Consider the following 24,532-nt stretch of genomic DNA (forward strand, 5'->3'; position numbering starts at 1 on the left):
AATATTCCGAATATGAAAGTAGCTGAACGGGAAAGAGAGATGAAGACTTCGAGACTACTGTTATCAGCTTTTTACGAAAAGTATGCTCAAGGTAGGAAAAGCAGATAAATAAAAACAAGTTTTGGGTGCTTTTCCATGTATATATTTCTTCAACCTTCAATAGCAGTAACTTCAATGTCACATCTTACTATGTATTGAGAATCCTTTCACTCAATTCTAGTTTTAACATTAAACCCTTGTAAGTTTGACGACTGGCAATAATCGCATTACGTGTTTGACTTATTTTTGTGCATGCGTTCCCTGTCGGCCCCGATGACTATAAGGTGGTCCGATTTAATTCCTTCAGTTGCTGTTTTACCAGACGTAAGCACTAGGTATGGCTGTGGACAGTTGACTGATGTGCTTCGCAACACAAGATTTTTTTTTCTTCCGATGAGTGTGCAATCTACTAGAATGGACGAAACAGGAATATTTATCTCCGGAACAAAGAAACTACACTATTACGAAGAAGTGTAGCACACGTCTTAACATGTATTGATCTGGACGGGCGTATCAAGCAAGCACTTGACAGGACCCTGTATAAACCAATATTCGTACTTCACCATGTTACGGGAGTGGTTTGTTTCACACCTCCCGAGGTTGAATGTCAATCTAAATGAGTTTGAACAAGATGGTGCCTTCCCCATTATGCTATAAATGCCAAGTACTTGAATGAAGTTACTGGTGATAGATTACTGGGATCGTAACTTCTAACGCCTCTCAAGTCGTGTCCGGTAAATCCGTATCTCAGGTCTTGCGATAACTTTCTGTGGGGGTAATATCAAGGAACATGTTTCCCAATGGCGATACCAATTTGTCCACTCAGTTATCTATTGTCGAGTGTCAGAACAACGATATATGGCATCAGAATGTCCAAATAAATATCCGAAAATTATTCATCCACAAGACTGATAGTGACCTCCAACATCTTCATATATAAAATAGTCAATGATACCCTGATCTGATCCAGTTCCACCAGAATTTAAAATTTACTTCGTATACTTGCTAATTCCAACAGTTAAAAGGATGCTATTGAGGTAGTCTTTACAACAATCACCAAGGCAACACTTGGTAAAAACGCTTTTATGTCACACAAAGTACGAAGAAAATACATTTGGAAAATCTCCGTGTTGGTGTACGCGAAAGTTTCTGGTAGACTACTCGAGTCACTTATCAATATGAACAGAATGGTTCTCTTGACTTTTTTTTTTTTTTTTCAATTCTTATGTTGCAACAAGTATTTTTGTTTTCTAGCTCTAGTTCCAAGAAAAGATATTGTTTAAAAATGTGAATACGAAAAGCAAGATCGTTAAAACTCTATTTACTTTCCGTTTTACTATTTGTCACACCTAGCGAGCTAGTCTCCCTGCCAACTGCCACATGGCTGAAAAAGAAATATACTAAGCCATGGAAACTACGCAGAAGACCCCAAAAATGACTAGATACATACGCGGATACCAGTTTAGTGATACTCAAGAGAAGAATTCATACGATAAGTAGATCTAACCTTTCTCCTTTTCTCGGTGCGGGGTTAAAGTCAACTGCAAAATGTTCTATTTGCGTAGTGGTATAACTAGAGTAAGGGGCAATCCAAATGAAATCTACCAATTTCCAGGTCGAAAGTTGCTGACAAAATTTATTTTTTAATTTTATACCTAAGATTGTACCACATTCAGGGAGTTGAAAACTGGTATTCATTTATTTTTTAGCCTCACAGGTTTGTTTGTGGCGGTCATTTTGTATAGGCTCGTGTGCGTATTTTGCACTTTTGAGAGGATTCCATTAAACGCTGTAACTTTTTAGGTTTGAAAGATAATGAGTTCAAACCAAAACCATATGAAAGATAATGGAATGGATAACATTCTGTGTTCTGTGCACACTGAAACGCACTTTAGAATGTCGAAAAAAGAAGCTCTGAACATAAAGTTGGAAAGCTAGAAATGGCCTTTTGAATGTACATTTTGAAACGAATTAAAAAGACTTACCTTCAATTCTTTGTCTACATCAAGACTAGATAGCAAACAACGCCCCAAACAAGTTTCAGATCTGAGAACCATATACTTGATTTTTTGGAAATTTTTAAACATTGCAAATTTTCGAAAATCGTGTATTTTCACCATCAAATATCTCAGGAAGGACACAAGTGAAAAATGTAATTAGCTCAGAATGAAAAATGGAGTCGCATATGAAGATTTTATGACAAATTAAAGCACTAGCACTAAGTTTTATTTTGCATAAAAGTGCCTAATTGAACGTTAGATCCTATTTTTGCCTATTTTGCGCACAATAAAGTGAAAATTTTCGAAAGATTAAACACGAAAAAATTTAGTGGGAGATGCTTATAGTGTCAGTGCTGCCAAAGAGTTGATGAATAATTCTTCCATCCCTACTGATTTGACATACATCCGCTCACAATACACATTTCTTGTGTGTGTTATTGCAGGATTAGAGGCCTCGGAAATACCACTTTCTAAGAATATTGAGTTTATTCAAGTAGTGAAGCAAAACGTCGTGGAAGTGCCCGATGAAGTTGGTGAGAAAGTGAATGCTAAACTTGAAAGTGTATTGGAAAAGAACTTGGGACTCAAGAGTTGGTGTGCAACAGCAGATATTTTGGCTGGGAAACAAAGTGAATACAAATGCGAAATACCAATCGAACATGTACCCAAGTTGAAGTTTGCTACCATCACGTCAGTTGATGCGGAACATTCATTCTCTACGTACAAGCTCATCCTCACCAACAAGAACAAACGCCACCGTTTCACCATAGAAAACCTGGAAAAAGTGCTTGTTATTTACTGTGAGGCCAATTACGGCTTTATAAAACTTTATATAACATATAGTTTTATTTAAAATTCTTAATTTCAGCAATATTTCAATATTGAATGGGTTAAAATGTAAAGTAACATGACGCATGTGCGTGTATTTCTGTATCTTAAAGTTTGTATTCAGATCATAATGCATCATTCTATTCAAAAATGAGTATCTTCTATAGGAACCTATTTTTTTCATTTTTAATGCCTAATTTAGTATTTTTGGCACCTAAAACATATTTTTTTAGAACCTAAAAATCCGATGTCTAGTTATAAGCTGTTGAAATGTGAAATTCGCGATTTTAAGAGCTGAACAGATGTACAGATTTTGTGTTGATATAGTATCTCAGGCATACAATTTATCTATGTTTAATCAGAAGAAGTGATGTCAAACAGCAAGAAATTCGAGATTTGCTACTTGTAAAAAATATATTATCTTTTATATACTATATATTAGAGATGCAAAAAAGCCGGCTTTTTTGCATCGATGGTTTTTCTTTTTTACATAAAAAGCCGGCTTTTTTGGGAAAAAAACGAGAATTTTGGAAATTTTGGCTTTTTTCATTTTCATGATTTTTCTATCTAAATAGCTTTCTTATAGTATATTCTATACTTAGATAAGAATTCCATGACCTAAATGCCATATTTCGCTCTAAAATTCACCATCAAGATGGATGGAGCACATGTTTTACGAATTAAAGCTAACATGAAGAATGTAGTATTTGAGGGCAATTTTAGAGGCTATTTAACTTTATTTTAACTTTTGAGTTATCGATATTTTTTCTTCTCGATATCATTTCAGTTTGTCGTCTGTTTCATTTCTAAGAGCTTAGTACTCTAGCTTCTAACGCAGAAGTTAAACTTACGTTTTTCTATATATCCGTCAAAGCGTACGTTTTTCAATATATCCGTCTAACCGTACTTCCACGTTTCTGTTATACTGTAGCTGTGCAACGATTTAGCAATAATTTTCCGGATACAACCTTGAATACTAATTTATACAAATAATCAGTAGCGGATTTAGAAACGTACTTTGAAACGGGTTTCTCTGATTGTTTCATTTTCTAAAATCTCCTAATTTTATTTGGGAGGAGCTTGAAGTTTATGAGTACAGGCATAACTAATACTGTATTTCGTTTCGTTTATATATTTAGCGATAATCTTCCGGATACAACCTTGAAGATCATTTTATACTGAGAATCAGTGGCGGATTTCGAAAAGTATTTTGGGAGGGTTTTTTTCTTACTAATGTTTCGTTTTTCTAAACATTCGTAATTTTTATTTGACGGCAGCTTAAGTTTATGAGTAAAGGCATAACTAATAGATATTTCGTTTGTTTTAGACATTCCGTAATTTTGGGGAACAGGGTTCAGTCCGAAAGACCGCCCCCCTAACCCTCGCAAAACCGTCACTGCCGGTAATTAGTAATAATAACGATTTAAAAACAATAAGAAATGAAGTCAGCCAACTCACAGTACACGCACTATTTCTACTTCATAGATGGAATGAAGAAAGTTTTGTCAGAATGGTCGAATGCTGAGTTGAATTCCGGACTTCTCGATAGAAGCGCAAATGCTCGTCAATCATGTTTGTTGTGCAGTTGTATTTATCTTAACTTAAATATATTCCATAGTCCTTTTTTTTGTGTGTGTGTTGGTGGGGTGGGGAGAGTTCCATAATGATATGAAGGGTGTGAGCCAAGAACATGGTAACTAACAAATTTTCAATTGCTGAGTTACGCAGCATCAGATAGGCAGCAACGCATACCGCTTCGTTTAATCCCTCATGTATAGACTTATGTGAAAAATCAGCTTTCCGACTTTCAAAATGGATTGTGCAGCAGAAAATTTCTAATTTCTTAAAATAGTAAAATTATGGGTTACCATGTTCTTATCTCACACCCTTCATGTTCAATCCCTCTTGTTAAAAATACAGAAAACTTGAGGACTGAATAAACCGTGATGGTGCTTATATAAAACAGTAGAATTTTAAGAATATACAAAACCAAAAGCTCTAGGTGTGCAGCCTTTAAGTGTATCATATAAATATAAGTATTTTTCTTTGTTTTATTTTAATTTTATTTTGTTCCAAAAAGAGGGTATGGAATATTTTGAAGTAAAAATACTACGTAGAATTTTGCTACTTATTTGAGTATTTTTTTAAAAGAAGTATTTACTTTTAGGGTTGGCTGGTTGACACCAGCTGTTTTTCTTCTTTTTTAAAAAAATAAACAACTGGTTTAAACCGAAAAAAAATAAAAGGTACGAAAAATGCGAATCGTGTGAACTTCATGGTGACGTTTCCATACATCAAACCATCTGCATTAGTTTTCTTTTCACCTTTTAATCAAGGTGTCCCATGTTCAATTCTCGGTCGAACCACAGCCCTTCTTTCATGCGTAAACAAAGTAGCGGTTCGGAGTCACTTTAAGAGAAAGTCTTCTCCTTGATAACCTCGGTATTACGTAAGGATGTTAAGCCTGAACATACGAAACGAAACTAAATTGTATATTTCTGCATGCCTGAATGCCTGTTGTTTTATAAAGAAGCCAAGGTTGCTTAAATATACTGATATAAGTTGACAAAATTTATCGATTGCCTACGTAGCTTCCAACATTAGCTTGGATTGTACTTTCAATGATATGTACGCACTAAATTTGTAATTTAATACCTCAGTTTTAGTGTACTGATTATGATACGTTGACCTTTAAATTTTACATGCAAAGCAATAACAGGATTTTTTCCGTTATTGTTTTACATTTAGAGTAATGACGGGATTTTCCCGATGGCTAGGGCGGGAGTTTCTCAATTTAAGAAATTTACTGACCGGACTTCTTTAAGCTTATGTGACCTCTTCCAGCATAACCCCGTTGTTGCATAATAACACCAAGGCGAAACAAACTTATTTCTGTCAATATGTAATATAAATACATAAAGCAAAATATCTAAAACCCCCCCAAAAAACCTGGTTTAAACCAAAAAAGCCTAGTTTAAACTCCCCCCAAAAAACGGGTTTTTGGCATTTTCAAAAACAACCATGGCTCTTGGCAACCCTGCTTACTTTTGTATGTAGGAGGTTAAAAAAAATCTTATTATATACATTGGTTAATCCTTTGGAATTCATAATGTAAATATGTTGAGAAGTAAAACAGTTTGAAATATCTTTTCGAAATTCATGGTTTATTTTCGAGGTTTTATATTATTATCGGCATCAACCACTAATTAAATTACTTTTTGTGTTGTAGAGAAGCGAAACAAAATCTGGTTTATCAATTTAAAGCAGAATTTTCAAAAAAGCCCAAAATTTCCCAAGCAAAAAAGCGAAGCAGAAAAAACCGAGTTTTTTTCCAAAAAAAGCCGGTTTTTTTCCGAGCCCTTGCATCTCTACTATATATATATATATGTGTGTGTGTGTGTGTGTGTGTGCCAGATCATATCACAGATTTGTATCTCTGACGTAAACACAAATCAGATGTAATGAATACTCACAACCAGATGAATTCACTGATTGCAGTACTTCCAGAACAAAGCATTGTGATTTGCACCTAATTATACCTGTATTTATGACGAGAAATGGTGGATTGGGGGAATTGAAGACATCAGTCAGGAAAATAATCTTTTTGATCACTTTTTCCATCCTCATGGTCCAAGAACCTCTCTTTTAAATTATCTGCGAATGACAGTGTGGGTACCAATTACTAAGGTTTTGCAGAAACTCACAACCATAGAGTTCACAAACTCCTACAGCTCGTACTTTCAATATTAATGTCAAACTCTGTACATAAATTAGTTAACTATTTACCTCACTGATGTCTTAACAGAAGCGCTATACGCAGAAAAGAAATAACAGGCGCGTTTCGTTTTTTGTACAAGACATGATTTATAAATTATGATTCATTTAACATTACTGTCGTGTTATTTTGAGTTTTACTACAAAGTTAATACCATGAAGTTCCATAAGGCGTGGATATAAAGTCCCACGGAAGAAACACCTTATACCTCAGAAACTACTTGAGTCTCAGTGATGCAATTTTACCCCGTTTGTTGATGCACAACTATCGTCTATTTTGTGCAAACTTGAGATTTTTCACTTGTGTCCTTCCGGAGATATTTGATGATGAAAATACACGATTTTCGAAAATTTGCAATGTTCAAAAATTTCCAAAAAATCAAGTATAAGGTTCTCAGATCTGAAACTTGTTGGGGACGTTGTTTCTTATCTAGTCTGTATGTAGACAAAGAATTGAAGGTGAGTCTTATTTATTTCGTTTCAAAATGTGCATTCAAAAATAGTCATTTCTAGCTTTCCAACTTCAATGTTCAGAACTTCTTTTTTCGACGTTCTAAAGTACGTCTCAATGTGCACAGAACATAAAATGTTCTCCATTATCTTATATTATATGGTTTTGGTTTGAACTCACTATCTTTAAAACCTAAAAAGTTACAGCGTTTAACGGAATGCACTAAAAAGTTCAAAATACGCTCAGGCGCCTATTCAAAGTGGCCACTACGACAAAAAAAAATACACGGCTAAAAAATAAATGAAAATCCGTTTTCAACTCCCTGAATGTGGTACAAATTTGGTAAAAAAAAAAAAAAAAAAAAACTAAATTTTGTCTGCAACCATCATTGGTCGATTTTATTTGGATTGACCCGCAAGTTGCTGAGAATTTACATAAGCAACTGGAACGTTTATTTCGATGCAGTGCATAGATTTTTATTTTACGTCCTTATGCAACATCACGTTATGAAGAGGACTTTCTTCAAAATAAAATCACGAGTGTATCATATTCTATAATTATTAATAATCATCAAAATGTGACTCGACCCGATCATTACGACTATTAACACCAAAGAAAGGTATTTATTATGAACACACTTAGGCTATGAAGTGACTTCGCTGGAAAGCCATTAAATGTTTCTGGCAACAGCTACATCTGCAGCTGACAGTGCAAAAAGTGAAGCATTGCAAGCGAAAGCAAGAGTACAGGTGTTACAGTTGCATTATTTCGAACCGCGCTCTTGGAAGAAAAAAAAAAGTGCGCCAAAGAAAGTTCTGTTGAAATAATTACAAAGGACGAGAAAGACTGAATAAGACTAATGTGCACGTGATGAATTTACTGCATCTGATAATATCCAGGTACAATTAAAATGTCTTTTGCAATAACCTGGCGACATATAGCAAAAGAGAAGTCAGTTACATGCCAACTCAAAGTACTTTAAAGTGTTATATTGGTATTTGACGCAACTTTGTTGCAATTTACACTGGAACGTGAAATGTGAAAAAGAAAAAAAAAACCTTAACATGCATAGATGGACGAAAGTCCTGAAAATTACTCGTGCCAGATTATAAACATACGTTACCTATAATCGTTGCCAGATTATAAACATACATTACCTATAATACATTCCCTAAATCGAATTATTACGTTTCGCAGATACGTAAAATAGTTATTTCGATGAATATTTCCATACTTAGTTAAGTATTCTCTGATATGAGTTTATCTACGAAAATTCTGGTAAAACTGAATCAGATCAGGATGTCATTGCGATATACAGGGTGGCCCAGAAGTAGGTATACCCCCTGCATTGATCAAGTATAACATTCTAGTTTATAGATTTATTTGCTTCCACTGTTCCGGGCTTAAGTTATATGTAAAAAGATGTTAAGAACAAATAATAAAGAAACTAGTTCTACCTGTTTGATAATAAATTATATAAAATACAATGAGCTGATCAGTACGGAACTGTATACCTACTTTTGGGCCATCCTGTATATAAGTCCTGTTGATAAAACAGTTTCCGGATATTTATTTGGATATTCTGGTGCCATCTTTTTTTCTTTCTGGTACTCGTCAACACACAACTGGGAAAAAAATGCATGTTGTTCGGATGTGCAAACGCACGTAATCAGATTAAGCAAGCAATATTCTTCGAATTTTGATGAAAATACCGGATTGTAGTAAACGAAATGAGAACAGACTTAGTAGTTTTGTGAGAATGATTGTTTTAATCATCCATATATACTGTATAACGGTAAACGAGAAAACTTCAAAACTAATGCTGCTGTAAATTAGTCGAACGTTCTTTTCGTTTTTAACTATTTTACTTGAATTTTATACCTTACATGTGTGGTCAAGTGTAAAACAATTGCTTGTTTAGAGTTTCATTTCATCATAGAGGCTAAACGAGACCCCGACCCAGAGATCATAGCATGGAAACCGAACAAACTCAGTTTTGTACTTTCCTTGGAAATGCTAGATATCACCCCCCCCCCCACACACACACACACACACACGAAGTAGAATCGCAATCAATACCTTTCTTCCTGGAAAATCCCAATCTTCCTGCTGGCTCATTTCTCTATAAAGTTGGCTTGCAAATGAACTATAATATCGTTGGAATAGCCCCCCTACTCTACCGAGCACCTCCTACATTTCTGGACTGGTTACGGGTCTGGAGGTTGTCATCGTGCTCTATGTAACCAAAGTGACTTCCAAAAATTCACATATCAGTATGTGAATCGAACTGTCACTCTCGAACAATGATAATTAAAAAGGAAAACTGGGCGAGTTGCATTTGCACAGATGCAACTTAGTTCTGAATTGAATTATTCTGAATTGAAAACTACTTAATCCTTCAGCACCGAACACGTACAAACCACCATCACACACAATTTGTATGTTGTATGTACACATAGAGTTTTCAATGTTACGTATGTTATGCAGTATTGATTACCAAAATCTGTATAAACTGCAATTGCATTAATTTGTTATTGCTGTTAAAGTTTAGGGACCCTTTTCAGCACTCCGACTATATGAGACGCGGACCTGCAGCTTAAGAATCTTCATCCCGGCGAAATTAAAATACCGCTAATTTTACAGTAATTATGTGATATCTTCAAATAAATATAATTGAAATATGGAACAAGAGCGTCCTAGACAATATTATTTTGCGTGAGGTACCGTTATCACAAGTCACCTAGCGGCTTTCCGTTTTCAGCTGTTTAGAAACGCGGAAATAAATGCCGATTTTCAAAATGGCTCGAAATCGAAAGCAGATAAAGTGAGTCGTGATAACAGTTTCTCATGTAAAATAATATTGCCTAGGGCGCTCTTGTTCCACATTTCGATTATCTTTTATCTATTTAAAGATATCACATAATTACTGTAAAATTAAAGGTATTTTAATTTCGCCGGGATGAAGACTCTTAAGGTGAAATCCGAACCATTGCATTGTGTTCATTGCCTTCCCACGGAAGCACTTGCCAGTCACTACCCTAGTGGGAAAGCAATTAACTGTGTTAATTTATACTCTAAGCTCCTTTAGAAGACCAAATCGAGTTTGTGGGCCTAAGCCTGCTCCAGCGCCATCCGCTAGCGATCGGCTGAAGTATGTCCAGACTAGCAGCGAGCACACGATCAGCGTGCGGCGACGTCCTGTTCCTAACAGACGCATCAGATCTTTCTATACCTAGTGACCGTCACGTCTTGTTTTTACGTAATTTCCCAGGTTGCCTCACGACGCTGGGTGGACGCCGAAAATTGGAAAGCAACGGCCGGGAATCGAACCCAGGATTCAGCCAACACTAATCATTAGACTACGGTGTCTCCTAACCTCCCTTAGAGCGATGGATATAACAAACATCAGACTCAAGCCAAGTGTGATCGTTCCAGGTAACAAACGAGAGTACCTCATACTAGAAGCTCACATGGAAGGTTTAATAGTGTCGTTAACCCTTCACAAGTCGCGTCCTTGTTTCATAACTGAGAGGTCGCGCAAGGTCTTTGGAACAGTGCTGCTAAAACTAACTAATGAAAAATAATTATTTGAAATACTACTGTATTTATATTAACATTATTTTTTAATGAATTCGAAGTTCATTATGCTTTTTTTTTCTTCTTTCATACAAGAAAAAAAAACAGTAATTACAGTTTCTAATAACACGTAAAGAAAACCACCCGTATTTTCTATCATTTGTAGTACGGAGTATAGAAATGAAATTCAGTACTTATGAAACGTTTGTATGCGAGTATTGAATTAATTTTAGTTAGCATGCTGAACACTTGAATGGCCAATATTATCATTAATAATGAGTATACAATTTTAAAATACACGCACTTAAAATTGGTTAGGTTATTTGTAAAGAAAGTCAATAGTATAATCATTCCTTATTACTATTCTCTCAAGAAACAAACAACTAAAAGGAAATAAGTTGCGGTGGCTCAGTGGTAGAGTACTTAGCTGTCAAGTGAGGTCCTTGGTTCGATCCCAGCTTCTGGCAAAAGATCCCGATGGGAAAATACCGTGTGCATGATTTTTCCGAGTTTTCCCGTTGCCTCCCGCTTCCGTCATTCCACCAGTATCATTCATCTCATCCTCACCACCTTTCTAAGTCTCGGTTCATAGTTGTAACATGTTAAACTAAGAAAAATAAATAAGTAAATAAATAATAGAAAGTGATAGTAAGTACAAAAAACACTCACTAGTAGTGTATATATACACTACATTTTTATCACATCTTGAATTCGGTTTTATTTCGCTAGTGGTCAGTTTCAACTTCAGAATCAAGATTTTCAGACCGTTTTACTCGTTGCCAGTGACGACGTCAGGTGTTGGTATAGTGGATAAAATACCCGAGACATGAAGTATGTCCAGACTAGCAGCCAGTACATGATCATGTTTACGATCGAATTCAAAGTGAGTTTTCAGTACTTTTGTAGTGCTACTTTCACTTCTAGTTTATTCGAAGTCACTACCTGAGTAAGTATTTTGAAATTACAATTGCACGTGGAGATCGCGTACTTTCTATAGATATAAGGTAAACGCGCCTGAATTCGACAGGCACCCGAATTCGACATACCTGTGCTTAAATGTTGTGAAATAAGCGTAAGATGTCATCCCTGCGATCGTGAATAGAAGTGGCAACATTATGGGAGTGTCTTTTCTCGTGTCAAAAGTGCGGTTACAGTAGATGAGTCATACGCATGGAGAAAAGAAGGACATTGTTGTGTGTGTAACACACTCTTCGAGAAAAAAACACACAATCTTAAGAAAATCATAAGACGGCAGGTTATTTTTGTAAGACTTTTATTAAAGTTAGGTTTGCTTCAAGCAAATAGTGGTACTTTAATGTTGTAAAGGAGTTTCAATCAGTGCATTTTGTTTTCTTCTGTGAGGACAAAGGTTGTCATGTAACATGAACGGGGGGGTTGTCGAAAACACGAGCCTTTATTTGTAACGTGAACCGGATTTCGACAAGGTTGTCGAATTCATACTCAGTAGTGCAAATATAATTTTAACTGAATATCTAAACGTACAAGTATGTTCAAAGTCTTTCATAAAGCTATTTGTTGCATAATTCTCCGATAGTTGTAACCTCAGTTCGATATGGAATGTCGAAATAGGTTCCTGCATGTCGGATTCAGGATCATCGAATTAACTACTCAGTTCAGAAAATTTAAGTTGTGTTCTTTTGCCCGTCTGATAATTTCTACATAATAATAAAACAATATTTGAAGCTGAGAAGAGATTACTACTACTAATAATGCCGACAATGTTTTATATGGATATAATTGAAGGTGTCGAATTCAGATACCGCAACTGTCGAAACCAGGTGAAGTGTGTTGAATTCGGGTTCCATTGGCGAGTTCCAGTTTCATAAAAAAAATTTACCATTAGCATTTGAGCCCTGAAGTGACTTTTAGTATTAGTAGAGACTGTACATTTCAAGGAAAAAATGGGCCAACACCGGCCAATATTATAGCCACAATAGGCAACTGATTTTGAAAAAGGTCCTTAACCTGTCGAAATCCGGCGCGTTTACCTTAGTTCTTACTCTGATAACAATTTGTTTTCGATTTCCCGTTTTTCTTCCAGTCACAATGGTACCACTTTCCGGGAACATTTCTGTCGTTGGTGGAGTAGTGTTAATTTCTAAATAATAATAATAATAATAATAATAATAATAATAATCCTTGAAATAGGCCCCACTTCTCTCTTACAAAAAAAAAAAAAAATATTTACTTGAAGCAACATGTATGCCTATTGTAGCAAAATAACAATTTAAAAAAATAGGTGCTGTGAAAAGAAAGTTTGTACTTAAAATTCCCTGGGAATCCTGATTCTGCACCGTACATAAATGGATTTGGGACTACCACTTAGACACTACATACAACTAATGGTGAGAATGTGAAGGCAATATGTACGTTGTACAAAACCTTCCCTTTTGGTGTACGTATGAGAAATGAGTACTCTGTATTTTTAGTTCAATTTTGCAAGCAACATTAATGTGTAAACTTCATTTATGGACTCCCAGTATTAATCATACGTTTTACACAATGGTTCGCATCCCTACCTATCTTTTCGGTTTCCTTCGGACATAATCACTTCGTGGTCACCAAATATTTATTTTATAGTTCTAGCCGCCCCCCTCCACCTTACAAAAAAATCGAATTAGCAGTCAATTTTTGGGTATTAATGTTTTAGCTTTTGGCTTCGCAGATTCGAATCAAATCTGGCTACAAGCGACGTACGCCATCTAATTACTCTTAAGACAATTTTGATCTAAATCAGTACGATACTTAAGAGCGGACAATACAATAGATTCCCATCCGTCAAGATGATTTACTCGCCAATAAGCGACAGTATTGTGTATTTTCCCTACTTTTGTTTTCTTTCTTCGGAGCGACAATATTAAATTACCTCAAAAAATCGATGGAACTTGCCCAGATCTAAGTGAATCAGAGGATTATTCGTGCACTATGGATTTTATGTATGTATGATACACATGTATTCATTGTTGAAGTTAGCCAGCAATGAATAAAACAAGTGCATAGATGATCACATAACTGCTAATTCAATTTGACTTCAGGCAATTTCAGTTTGACAGAATGAAGATAATTTCCCATGGCATTGCAAAATTTTTTGCATCAAAAATTCTTGGAAGGGGAATTTAAAAAAAAAAAAAAAAACGGACAATTCGGCCTTTCCACTAATTATTTGAAAAAAGCCATTGTGTATTTTATTTCTTACTGATTGCCATATACGACAACAGTACTGGCAGAAGATGGCAGTGATTAATTTCCAGTTTTTGTTTTTCTGCTTTTCTTTGAAAGAATACAGAGGCGTTCATATTAAGGTAGTGAGACGCTTTTTCTGGCAAGAGTTGTTAAGAGCCTGACTTAACAAAAATACAAAATTTACTTTTTTTTTTTTTGCTTATTTTTCATAAGTGAAAGGAGATAATGAAACGCAACTTACTACAATCATAGATAATGTTATTCTACTACAGAAAACATGAACCTGAAGAATTTTCAATGTTGCCATCCATAGATATTACAGTGTTGCAAGAATAACAATTCCCAAAAATCTAAATTAAGGCAGCGACTAGAGGAACGAACTCAACTGCATTTGATTATGTATCATGTTGTCTTGGGTCCTGTGGTCTACTTTTTAAATAATGGTTATATTTAGTTTTAACATACACAAATAAACAATAGTTTTAACATAGTTATTAAAATGAAATAATAATGTTATTTAAAAAGTAGTTTACAGGATACCCAAACAACATGATACAAAATCAAATGCAGTTGAATTCGTTCTTGTAGCTGCCTTTACTTAGATTTTTGGGGAATGTTAATTTGCCAACACTAATTGCTATGGATGGCAACATTGAAAATTCTTCAGGTTCATATTTTCTGTTGTAGAATAGCATTATCTATCATTGTGGAAAGTTTCATTTCATTTTCTTTCACTTATGAACAAGCAAAAGAATTTTTTTTTTATTATTTTTAGTAAGTCAGGCTCTTAAAGCAACTATTATGTCGTAGGAAATCTCGTGATTTCTATCATTACTGCGTACGTCTTGAATCGTACTTGGCACAGAACCAAATCAGGAGTAAATAATCGTCAGTGCTAGGCCTATTTATTCTTGTAAGTTAACATTATAATTTCCAATATACAGAAGTGAACAGTAGCTAATTTCCCGATGAGATACATATAACTATTTTTTGTATCACTCAGTGTTTGCTTCATCAACCAACAAAATTTTCATACAGTGTGAATTGACCTAACCTCCTATTCTCTACAAAATGTTTCCTATATACAGATAACGGACAAAGTAATGAAAACGCTTGTGAAAAGTGGGGCATATTTTCACTGTGCCTTGTAACACTGACCACCGTATAAATGAACTGTCTCTTGTTTGTTGCAGGTAATATGGACTGTGCACTACTAGGTGACTGAAGCAGTGCAGTACGTGTGGTGAAAGACCAGTACGGCCAACCTAAGGGAGTTTCAAAATAGATCTAATTGTTGGGGCTCATTTAACTGGGGTGCCCCTAACCAAAACAGCGACGTTATGTGGTATAACACAAGGCATAGTTTCAACATGAGCGCATACACAGTGCTCAGTAAAACACGGTCGGCGAAGTATAATAGCGGTCGAAGGACGAAGCTGCAGAATCGAGTCCGCCGAACCTTCACGCGTATTGTGATGAGGTAGAAGGAAACAACGGTTGAGAAAGTGATTACAGAACTTTATTAATCAGCAGGGTGTGTCGCTACCTCCTGGTAATCCTTAATAAACCACATGAATGGTGATGGCGACGTGTATAATGCAATGTCCTCAAAAACTGGATGTTGGAGGGATAGAAATGTGTCATTCTTTCGAACGAGTCACGTTTCACCCTTTTCTGCAAACACTCTTCACGAGCGAAGATGTTTTATGATCTGGGGTGTTCTATCATGGTATTTGGAAGCCTCCTTTGTCACACTGCACGGTTGGGTTACAGGAAAAGAATACAGAGAACTTCGGGTGAACCTAGTTACCCAAGCCAAATGGTGCAAAATTTTATTTCAAGGCGGGAATGCCATATTCCAAGATTATAATGTTCCCTTCCCTCAATACACATCGCTGATCTTGTTCAAGAGTGGTTTTATAAGAGCATGCTGATGAGGTTCAATCTTTTCTGGCCCACGTAGTTTCCAGACCTAGATATAATCTAGTCTTTGTGTGCTGTTTTGGGAAACGGTTCTACCTTCTCCATCTCTACCCTAGTTCGGAGGCTTGCTGGAAGAAGAATCGCTTTAAATTCCACTCGCCGCTATACAGGACATGTATCTGTCTACTCAGTATATAATTAAAATTTTAGTGATTGCTAAAATTCGACCAACATTGTATCAATACGCCATGTTCCGATTCTCAAAGCTGTTTCTATTATTTTGTTCAATACCCGAAGAAGCATGAGTTTGTTGTGATAATTTTCAATTCGGAATGCAGGTAGAGGTATTTATAAAAATAATACATGCCTAACAGTTCCCATAAGAAAACAGACGACTAATCCTGGTATGTTAACTGCGTTTAATATATTTTAGTGATTAGAAAATTAATTAATTTGGGAATATGTTAGTCCGTTACCGAGATTCCTGTATGGGGCCTATATCGACTTCCGAATTTATTTTGTCTCGGCGAAGTAAATGTTATTATCAGACAACATCGGCGCAAAATCTGTAGCTGAGTGATGTAGTAAAATTTACTGTGAACTAGCGATAAAGCACGTATTGTTAGCATGCTCCCTAATACAATATAATAAAACTAAAATAACAGTTTGTCGCGTCCATATTTGAATAACTTTCAAAACATTTTACACTGAATATTTTACTTGTTCTATGTCATTCTCTTATCTGACTTTTTATTGGACTTCCAACTATAAAAGGTTACAGTTCAATTCGTATAAAAAAAAAGTGAAAACTTCAACGTAGAGTTATAGATGGATACTACTTGCAATACTTTATGATGGAAATAATGCTATTAAATGTGTTATCTACTTCTGTAATTGCTGATACTTCAATAACACCTAGGTGTTTTCATCGCTGACCTTCAGAAGTACCATTCATTGTTTGCATCTTCGCACATCACTATGCAATACACTTTACCTTATTCATGGGCAACTTTTTCTAATTCTTCGTGAACAAGCAATATTCACAATTACTCAAAAATAGACCAACTATTTAAATGTTCTGGCATCGTAGTTTGAAAACTACTCTACCTTTCAACAAATAGGCCATTCTTGATCACTTTTCCCCTTAATGTTCATAAATTGTGTTATTTATCGGCTGCATTTGAAAACTGACTTATAAGCTAATTTTAAATGTCGTAAGGACAATGAAAGTATGAAAAAGGTACGAGGATTGCATTGGAAGTTTCGGGAATCACGTACCAGGAACAGTGTAATCTGTTAGATTTTGTTGTAGTTATAAACTGTCATCTCTGGTCACTCTAGATGCAAAACTGTATATAACTCGGAATCTTTGTTGTTACAGGGCACTAGTTTGAAGAAGTGAAGTGGTCGTGATCAAAAATGGACCTGACGAGAGAGCGCTTAAGTTCCATGATTTATTACAATTTTTGCCAAGGATTAACACAACATGAGTCGGATGACTGCTGCTTTTCCTGATGAAGCCCCATCCCAGACAATTTACAGGTGGTTTCAGGAATTCAGATGTAGTTGGGTCAGCCTGAGTGATGAGGATCGTGTAGGTCGTCCATCGAGAGCCGTTATGCCCAAAAACAGTTCGCGAATGAATTAATACTGATCGACATGTCACTTACCGCGAAATTCAGGGGACCTTAGGCATTGGCATGAGCCAAATACAAGTAATATTGTATGATTATTTAGGTGTGAAAAAACTTGGCGCTCGTTAGATTCCACACAATTTAACTTAAGCACAAGAACATGCCCGTGTGAAGTGGTACAAAGCTATGACGAGATGACCAATCAAACAACATCGTAACAGGTAGTAAAACGTGGATTTATGTATACGAATCGGAAACAAAGCGACAATCTGCTGTGCGGGTGTTCCACGAAGAATTTAAATGAACCAAAGTTGTTTGTGCACGCAATGTTTTACAACAAATGACTGCTCATCAGTTTTTGGTAAATCAGGTCATATTGCAACTGTCCTACGGAAGAATCGTAGGATAGTCAATTTAGAATGGTGCAAAAACCATATGTTTACCGGAAGTACTCAATGTGAGCAGACAGTCCAACCCCAACTGTAGAATCCTTCTGCATCACGACAAAGCCATCTCTCTAAAAATAACATGGCAACGGTTCCCAACTCTCCCTACTACCCTGACCTAGCCCCGTGAGACTTCAGCCTGTTCCCGATTATGAAACTCGCGTTGACAGGGCGATGTTTTGACTCTATTGAAGACATTGCAACGAGTCCTAAAGATACTTATGATTTCAATAAATGCCTCTCGTGGGTTTTGATGACCCCCCCTACAAAAAAAAGCACGACAAAGTATTTTACCAATAGTAAACATTATTAAAACGAAGCAATATTTAGAATCTTTTTTTAATTGCAATTGCATAACAATAATAATCAAAAAAAAAAAAAACACGAAATAAACATTCATAAAATAAAAAAGTTGCTTTTGTAGTGTCTCTTTAAATTGATTGGGGAATTTAGGTCTGAATATAATACGAATATTATACGGGAGTGAAACGTGGTAACCCACAAATGTGTGTTCAAAATTTTACAAACACGCACTTGTTCGAACACTTTTAGTTTTTTGATTTAAACTTTTTCTTTTTTCTTTTAACACCTTTGTTTAAACCAGCCAACCCTGATATAAACCTTAAAATCTCCTCTCTAATCACCATATTACCGACAGTTTGTGTATTTTGGAGTTGAGTAATTATTGCTATATGTCGAAAAAGGAAGAACTATTATATTAATTATGCCCCAACTAAGGTGTTTATGTCAATGTATGCTAATGTACTAATCAAAATGATTCAGGTGACTAATCGTACAATTACTTACCTTCTGTTTGTCTCGCATGGATCCTCGACCAAGGACGGCCATCTTTGTCATTGTTTCCTCTTGCAATCTTTTCATTGAATTGCCTTTTGGTCCCAAGAGTTTTCCCACGAAATTGAACTGCAAGTAAGCAAAGAAAAACGGAGTAAATTAGCACTCAATCAAAACACTAACAGATTTATGTATTTCTTTTAGTAAATCTAGAAATAAGATCACAGGGACGGACGAGGTTATTATTAATTTTCAAGTTTGATATAAAGGTTTTAATTTTTAAATACAACAAAACTTTTCTGATATATTTAGTAGCTCAGTAACAGCAATAGATTCAGCTTCGTAAGAGTAAGTTCTATCTTCTTCAACCATCTATTCAATCTGGAATTTATTCAAATTAACGATTTCCACTTTCAACCTTTATTTTTACTTATTTCCTGAACAAATTCCCAGATACAGCATAACTTTGCCATTTTACACAGGGAAACATTAACAGCAAGAAAAAGAAATAAAACAACAAAAAAAAAAAAAGTGTCAACAAATAGTGCAAAAGTAATATTATTCCGTCAAAACTTGTTTAATTGCTCTTTCAAACATCTGGCATCTGGAAAAAATGTTCACATCAGTTGTTAAATGATTGTAACAGTTCGGTATTCTCAGGGGTAAAAGTGGATCTGAAACGGTAGGGGGACGCGTGACCCCTGCCTTTCATTGCCCACTGTATTTTTTTTTAGAAAGTGGGGGCACGTCGGATATTTTTTGGAAGCGGGGGACTAACGTCCACTCCATTCCCCCTCACTTTTACCCCTGGCCGATCTTAGTGGTTTCCATTAACTACTTTAGAAGAAATTTCAGATCAGTTGTATTTCTGGGTAATCCTGGAGTTTGGATATTAAGATCTCGCAAAAATTCCTCCTTAGGTAATATTCGAAGTGCTGGAACATGGAAATGTACTATGGCAATAAAGAAATTGAGAATAGAATCAAGTCTTTATCGCAATATAAGAAAAACACTAAGAAATAGTGAGTAATGGCTTTTTTTATATATGGTTTAACCTTATTAATGTAGTGCAATCAGTAGTTATACATGTACTACTTCAAGTTTGAATACTGGATTTCCATAGCTTGGAAATCTAATGTGGTTTCACACTTAAACGAAACTTACTTGTTTCAAACAAAAAGATAATACTGAAGGTCTTCGCAAAGCTCACGCCCTACTTCTGAATTTTGAAGAATAATCTCCAAAATTAGAAAATATACCACACAGTAGCTACTAAATAATAATATATAAACTAAGAATTGTTTAGAAGGTATTCCCTATAGTGTATAAAGTTGTGTGTTTAAGGTGTCAAAACTATGTACCCAAATTTCTGGCCTATAAGGGAAAAATTGGTAACCGTCACTAGTTTATTTAATATTTTGTCAACACGTTCAACGTAGCGTAAGCTTCTACATCTTTTAAAACTCTTCATTGTGTTAAATTACACATTAAACGTTAAAATGAATGTGAATTTTAAAAAAAAGGCCTTGATGGAATTCAATGCCGATGCTATAAAATTAATAAATATGTATGAGGAGCGACCAATAAATTATCTACCCAGATAAGAAAGGAAGGGCGAAGCGTAATGACCCCTGACACACACACTCAAGGCCACTGTGCGGAAGCCCGCTGCGCAATTTAAGTCTTCATCCCGGCGAAATTAAAATACCGCTAATTTTACAGTAATTATGTGATATCTTCAAATAGATAAAAGATAATTGAAATATGGAACAAGAGCGCCCTAGACAATATTATTTGGCGTGAGGTACCGTTATCACAAGTCACCTAGTGGCTTTCCGTTTTCAGCTGTTTAGAAACGCGAAAATAAATCCCAAAATCAGAATGGCTCGAAATCGAAAGCAGATAAGTGAGTCGTGATAACGGTTTCTTATGTAAAATAATATTGTCTAGGGCGCTCTTTTTCCACATTTCGATTATCTTTTATCTATTTGAAGATATCACATAATTACTGTAAAATTAGCGGTATTTTAATTTCGCCGGGATGAAGACTCTTAAGGTCAGTCGGAGCAACGCAGTGGCAGTGAGCAATGTGTGCTACACTGCGTAGAGAATGTGTGTGACGCCGCGAACAATGGATTTGCAGACGTTGGAGCACCGCTCAGGACTCGTTGAACTTCTTTGAGGACGACCAGGACAAATTCCTGGCTCAACTGGTGACAGGGACCGGACTTGTCGGACAACGAGATCCAACAGGTTGTTTCCCACGGGTTTGCAGGCCATGATAAAGACTATTTTTTTTTCTCTGGGATTTCTTCGCTGCCCACAAAATGGCGACGGTGCGTAGTAGGCCTCCATAAGAACTACATCGAGAAACAATGACCAGGTGAGCCTACCTGCATTTCATCCTATCCAGGTAGATAACTTATTGGACGCCCCTCGTATTTGTTATGTATTTTCTCCGACACAACAGCTGTTTCAATATAACTTCGTGAAAAACACAGGATGCAGGGTCGCATCTAACTTTTCATTTAAGAGTGTTTTGATCGACTAAAAGCTACTGCATTTACTGCTTCCCTGATTTCTTCATATAGAATTATTCACTATGGGTCTTTTTATACGTTGTTAAAAATTCCATCCCTAATGATTCAAGGAGAATGAGACGTTATCTTAACAGCTAATGCATTTGCCTTGAATGAGTAGACCTCAAACCTGTCACTTTCACTGTTATCACGTAACTATTTCTCGGAAATACACGCACACAAAAAACGAATTTTGTTGACTCGTTTACCTTTAATATTTAATATTCTTTCCAATGGGAAGAAGAGGTGCAGAAATTCTATGAATATTAGATAAGTTTGTTCAGCTTCTACCTCTCTCCCTCTGCCAAATCCCAGAAAAATTCTAGGAAGAATTGTACACATTTTCTAGCATTTTTTAAAGAGCTGCAAATGGAAAAAGTAACTAATTTGGATAACTTACTGAAGCTAAAAGCTCTTAAAGCAGAGATTGTTAAACGCAAGCAGTGAACTATCATGAAGCCATTTTATCAAAACCCAACACCTAAGCTTTGCTGAAAATATAGGCTTAAGTGAATAAAACGCATTCTCCTTCCCTCTACAGATTGCAAAGTTTTACGTCCCACGATTATACCGGTTAGGCTAAAAGAGACCATGATGAGAGATGAATGGTGGAATGAAGAAAGTGGTAGGAAACGGGAGAACTCCGAGAAAACCCACGCACACGGTGTTTGTCCACCACAAAGTTCACTTGGCGGGAGCAAGGTTTGAACTCGGAACTCCAAGCACCAGAGGTGAACGCTCTCCACTGCGCACCGGCCGCCGCCCTCTACAGATTGCATTTTTCAAAGAAACAGATTTATTATTCTTCACAACTAACATTTTTTGTAAGTGTACGATGTAACGAAGTTTAAGCACCCTTTAATCTCCATCTTTTTATATTAGTCCCACAGATAGCTGAGTTTCACTGTGGCTAATGATTTGAATTTTGGACTCCGGTGCAGGACTAATACAGAATCACGAAGCCAAAATCGAATTTTAAGCTATAATTAATAATACAGTTCTGATTAATCATCAATTCACAACACACTGAGTCGAAGTCAAAATTCAGCACTAGATTTCAAAGATATGATACTGCTGCAAAGAACTTAACCGAAATTAATGGGTACCAACAATCTGCATCCCCTATCTAGTAGATTACGGTGGATCATTAAAAATTCACACTCAAGTTCAAAATGCTATTTACTTTATATCTGTGATAGAAATTCGAAAAGATAAACTGTCAGGAAAATTACTTGGCTGTTAATAATCTTTACGTGTTTATTGCGAATCGTCCATACTCAGAAATTTTACATGTAAAATTACTTCACGGTATTTTCCAAGAAAATATACTATATGAACTGTCAAATTTATGAATATAGGAAGAAGGAAAGAGCCGAGGTTACGTCGTTTCTTTGCAACGATAAAAGCTTGGATGTATTTCTCATCTCTTTCTTGGGATAACTTCAAGAACTGTTCAAATTGTATGCCATATGTTACCAGATGTTCCCATCATATCTGTGGTTTGTGTACGGGAACTACTGGGCGCCACGTGTTCGCTGTGGTGATATTTTCAGCAACAGATGCTGGGTCCTAGATCATTTGAACTACTACGAAACTAAACAATGGTACCAAAAACCACCAGACACTTTCTTCTTGAACAAAAAAGGAGCACACAAGATTAACACTAACACTCTTCTAGGAATCCAGTTTAATCAAACTGGGCTGAGAGAAACGACTGAAGGCTTTTGAAGATGATGCTTCAGTCATCTTTCAACCACTGAGTCAAAATAAATTCGTCACTTCCATTGTCAACCTCAATGCATGGTTCCAAAGGTCACATTCTCGGTTCCAAACACTAAATCAACTAAACGTAGGCAGAAACTGACATTTTGCAATCGAGGCTCAGGTTAACTATCCTCAATGAAGCTCACACTCAACTCATTAACCCAATTGAACTCGCGCTCAATGAATGGGTCAAGCAACACGTTATTTCCAAAATTTGCTTCCGTTGATTCCAATATGAATTACATACGAAACTTACACTGGTAAAGTTCTGTATTTTCGTGTTATAATGAAAGAGAGAATTGTGATTTTCATTCAAATTTCCGAAAGGAGAAACTTTCAAGAGCAAATGTGTCAAAGATAAGGAAACTAAGGCAAGAATGAAGCACATGAAAATAAGACGACGAAACATACATCGGTCTTTACTTTGGCACAGAAAATGTAAGTTCTGGGACTTACACTACGACTAACAGCGGAAGTGATCAAATTACCTCACTCGAGGTTAGATTAGGAATTCGATTTCGGGCTTTCGGCATCTCGGGCAATATCAGCCTGTCACACTGCCTGGGCAATTGGAGAGGAATAAAGGCATGGGTAGGCAGCATCCAGGCATTTGCCTGGTATGAATTAGGAAAACCCAACAAAAACTATGGATGAGTAAAACCAGTTTTTATAAAAACTGAAAACCGGTTTCTACAAAAAACCGAAACCCGAAAAAAAACGAACTTTTCGGTTTTCTAAAAAAAATCCGGTTTAGTTTTTTCACCAAAACCGGTTTGGTTTTCACCGAAACTGGTTTCTGTGAAAACTTTTGGAACACACACAAAACTATTTGTGGAAACGGGTTCGGTTTCCGGAGTACAACGAAACACTATTCTGGTCAGAAATAGAACAAATTTTGGAAAAAACCGGAACCGGTTTTGAAGGAAACCGAATCCGGCGAAAAACCGAACCGTTTTTTTATTTCAAAAACCTGTTTCCATTTTCTAAAAACCGAAAAACCGGTTTTTGTGCTCACCACTAGTAAAAACCTCAGTCAGGATGGCGGGCCTGAAAAAGGTTTTACACCTTTTCGACCGAGTGTCCCCACAGGGAATAGCATCCGCGACCGAGTGCACCAAGGCAAGAGTGTTGGCGACTACACTATGCGAGACCACTCTATTAAGCACGAGGTATGTAAGATGATCTACTCTTGTAACAAATGGAGAAGCCACGCAGGATTCCTTTAGATAAAGATGCAAGACAGAAGGTTTATCTAACTTCTACAAATAGTCCGTATCGGTTTAATAACGATTTGCCACTTCTTTTCACAAAGGCACTGCCGTATAATAATAAAAAATAAAAATAAAAAAGTTTAACTACAAGTTTTCTTTCTAACTATGAATTCTTGTACTAAAAACCGTGCTTATAATGTGATTAGATCTTCATATGAGTAAAGCGAGAACTGAGTATAAGAACGCTGTAAACGTGGCGTTTGCAATGCGGAAAAGTAGTGACTATTTTGTCGGGCTACACGGGCTAA

The 24,532-nt window shown here is 36.1% G+C and overlaps 1 protein-coding gene across 2 annotated transcripts in view; it reads right to left on the minus strand.

Moving 5' to 3' along the window:
* The window catches only part of LOC145671495 (KH domain-containing, RNA-binding, signal transduction-associated protein 2-like), a 197,909-nt gene that overhangs the window by 28,407 nt on the left and 144,970 nt on the right, over positions 1-24,532 (minus strand). For both annotated transcript variants that reach the window (XM_081740685.1, XM_081740684.1), the window contains exon 3: positions 18,683-18,799. In XM_081740685.1, coding sequence (XP_081596811.1) covers positions 18,683-18,799 — 117 coding nt within the window. The remainder of the gene's footprint in view (positions 1-18,682; positions 18,800-24,532) is intronic.

This window comes from Thermobia domestica, chromosome 2 (assembly GCF_964235325.1).
Source record: "Thermobia domestica chromosome 2, izTheDome1.hap1.1, whole genome shotgun sequence".
NCBI classification, from domain to species: domain Eukaryota; kingdom Metazoa; phylum Arthropoda; class Insecta; order Zygentoma; family Lepismatidae; genus Thermobia; species Thermobia domestica.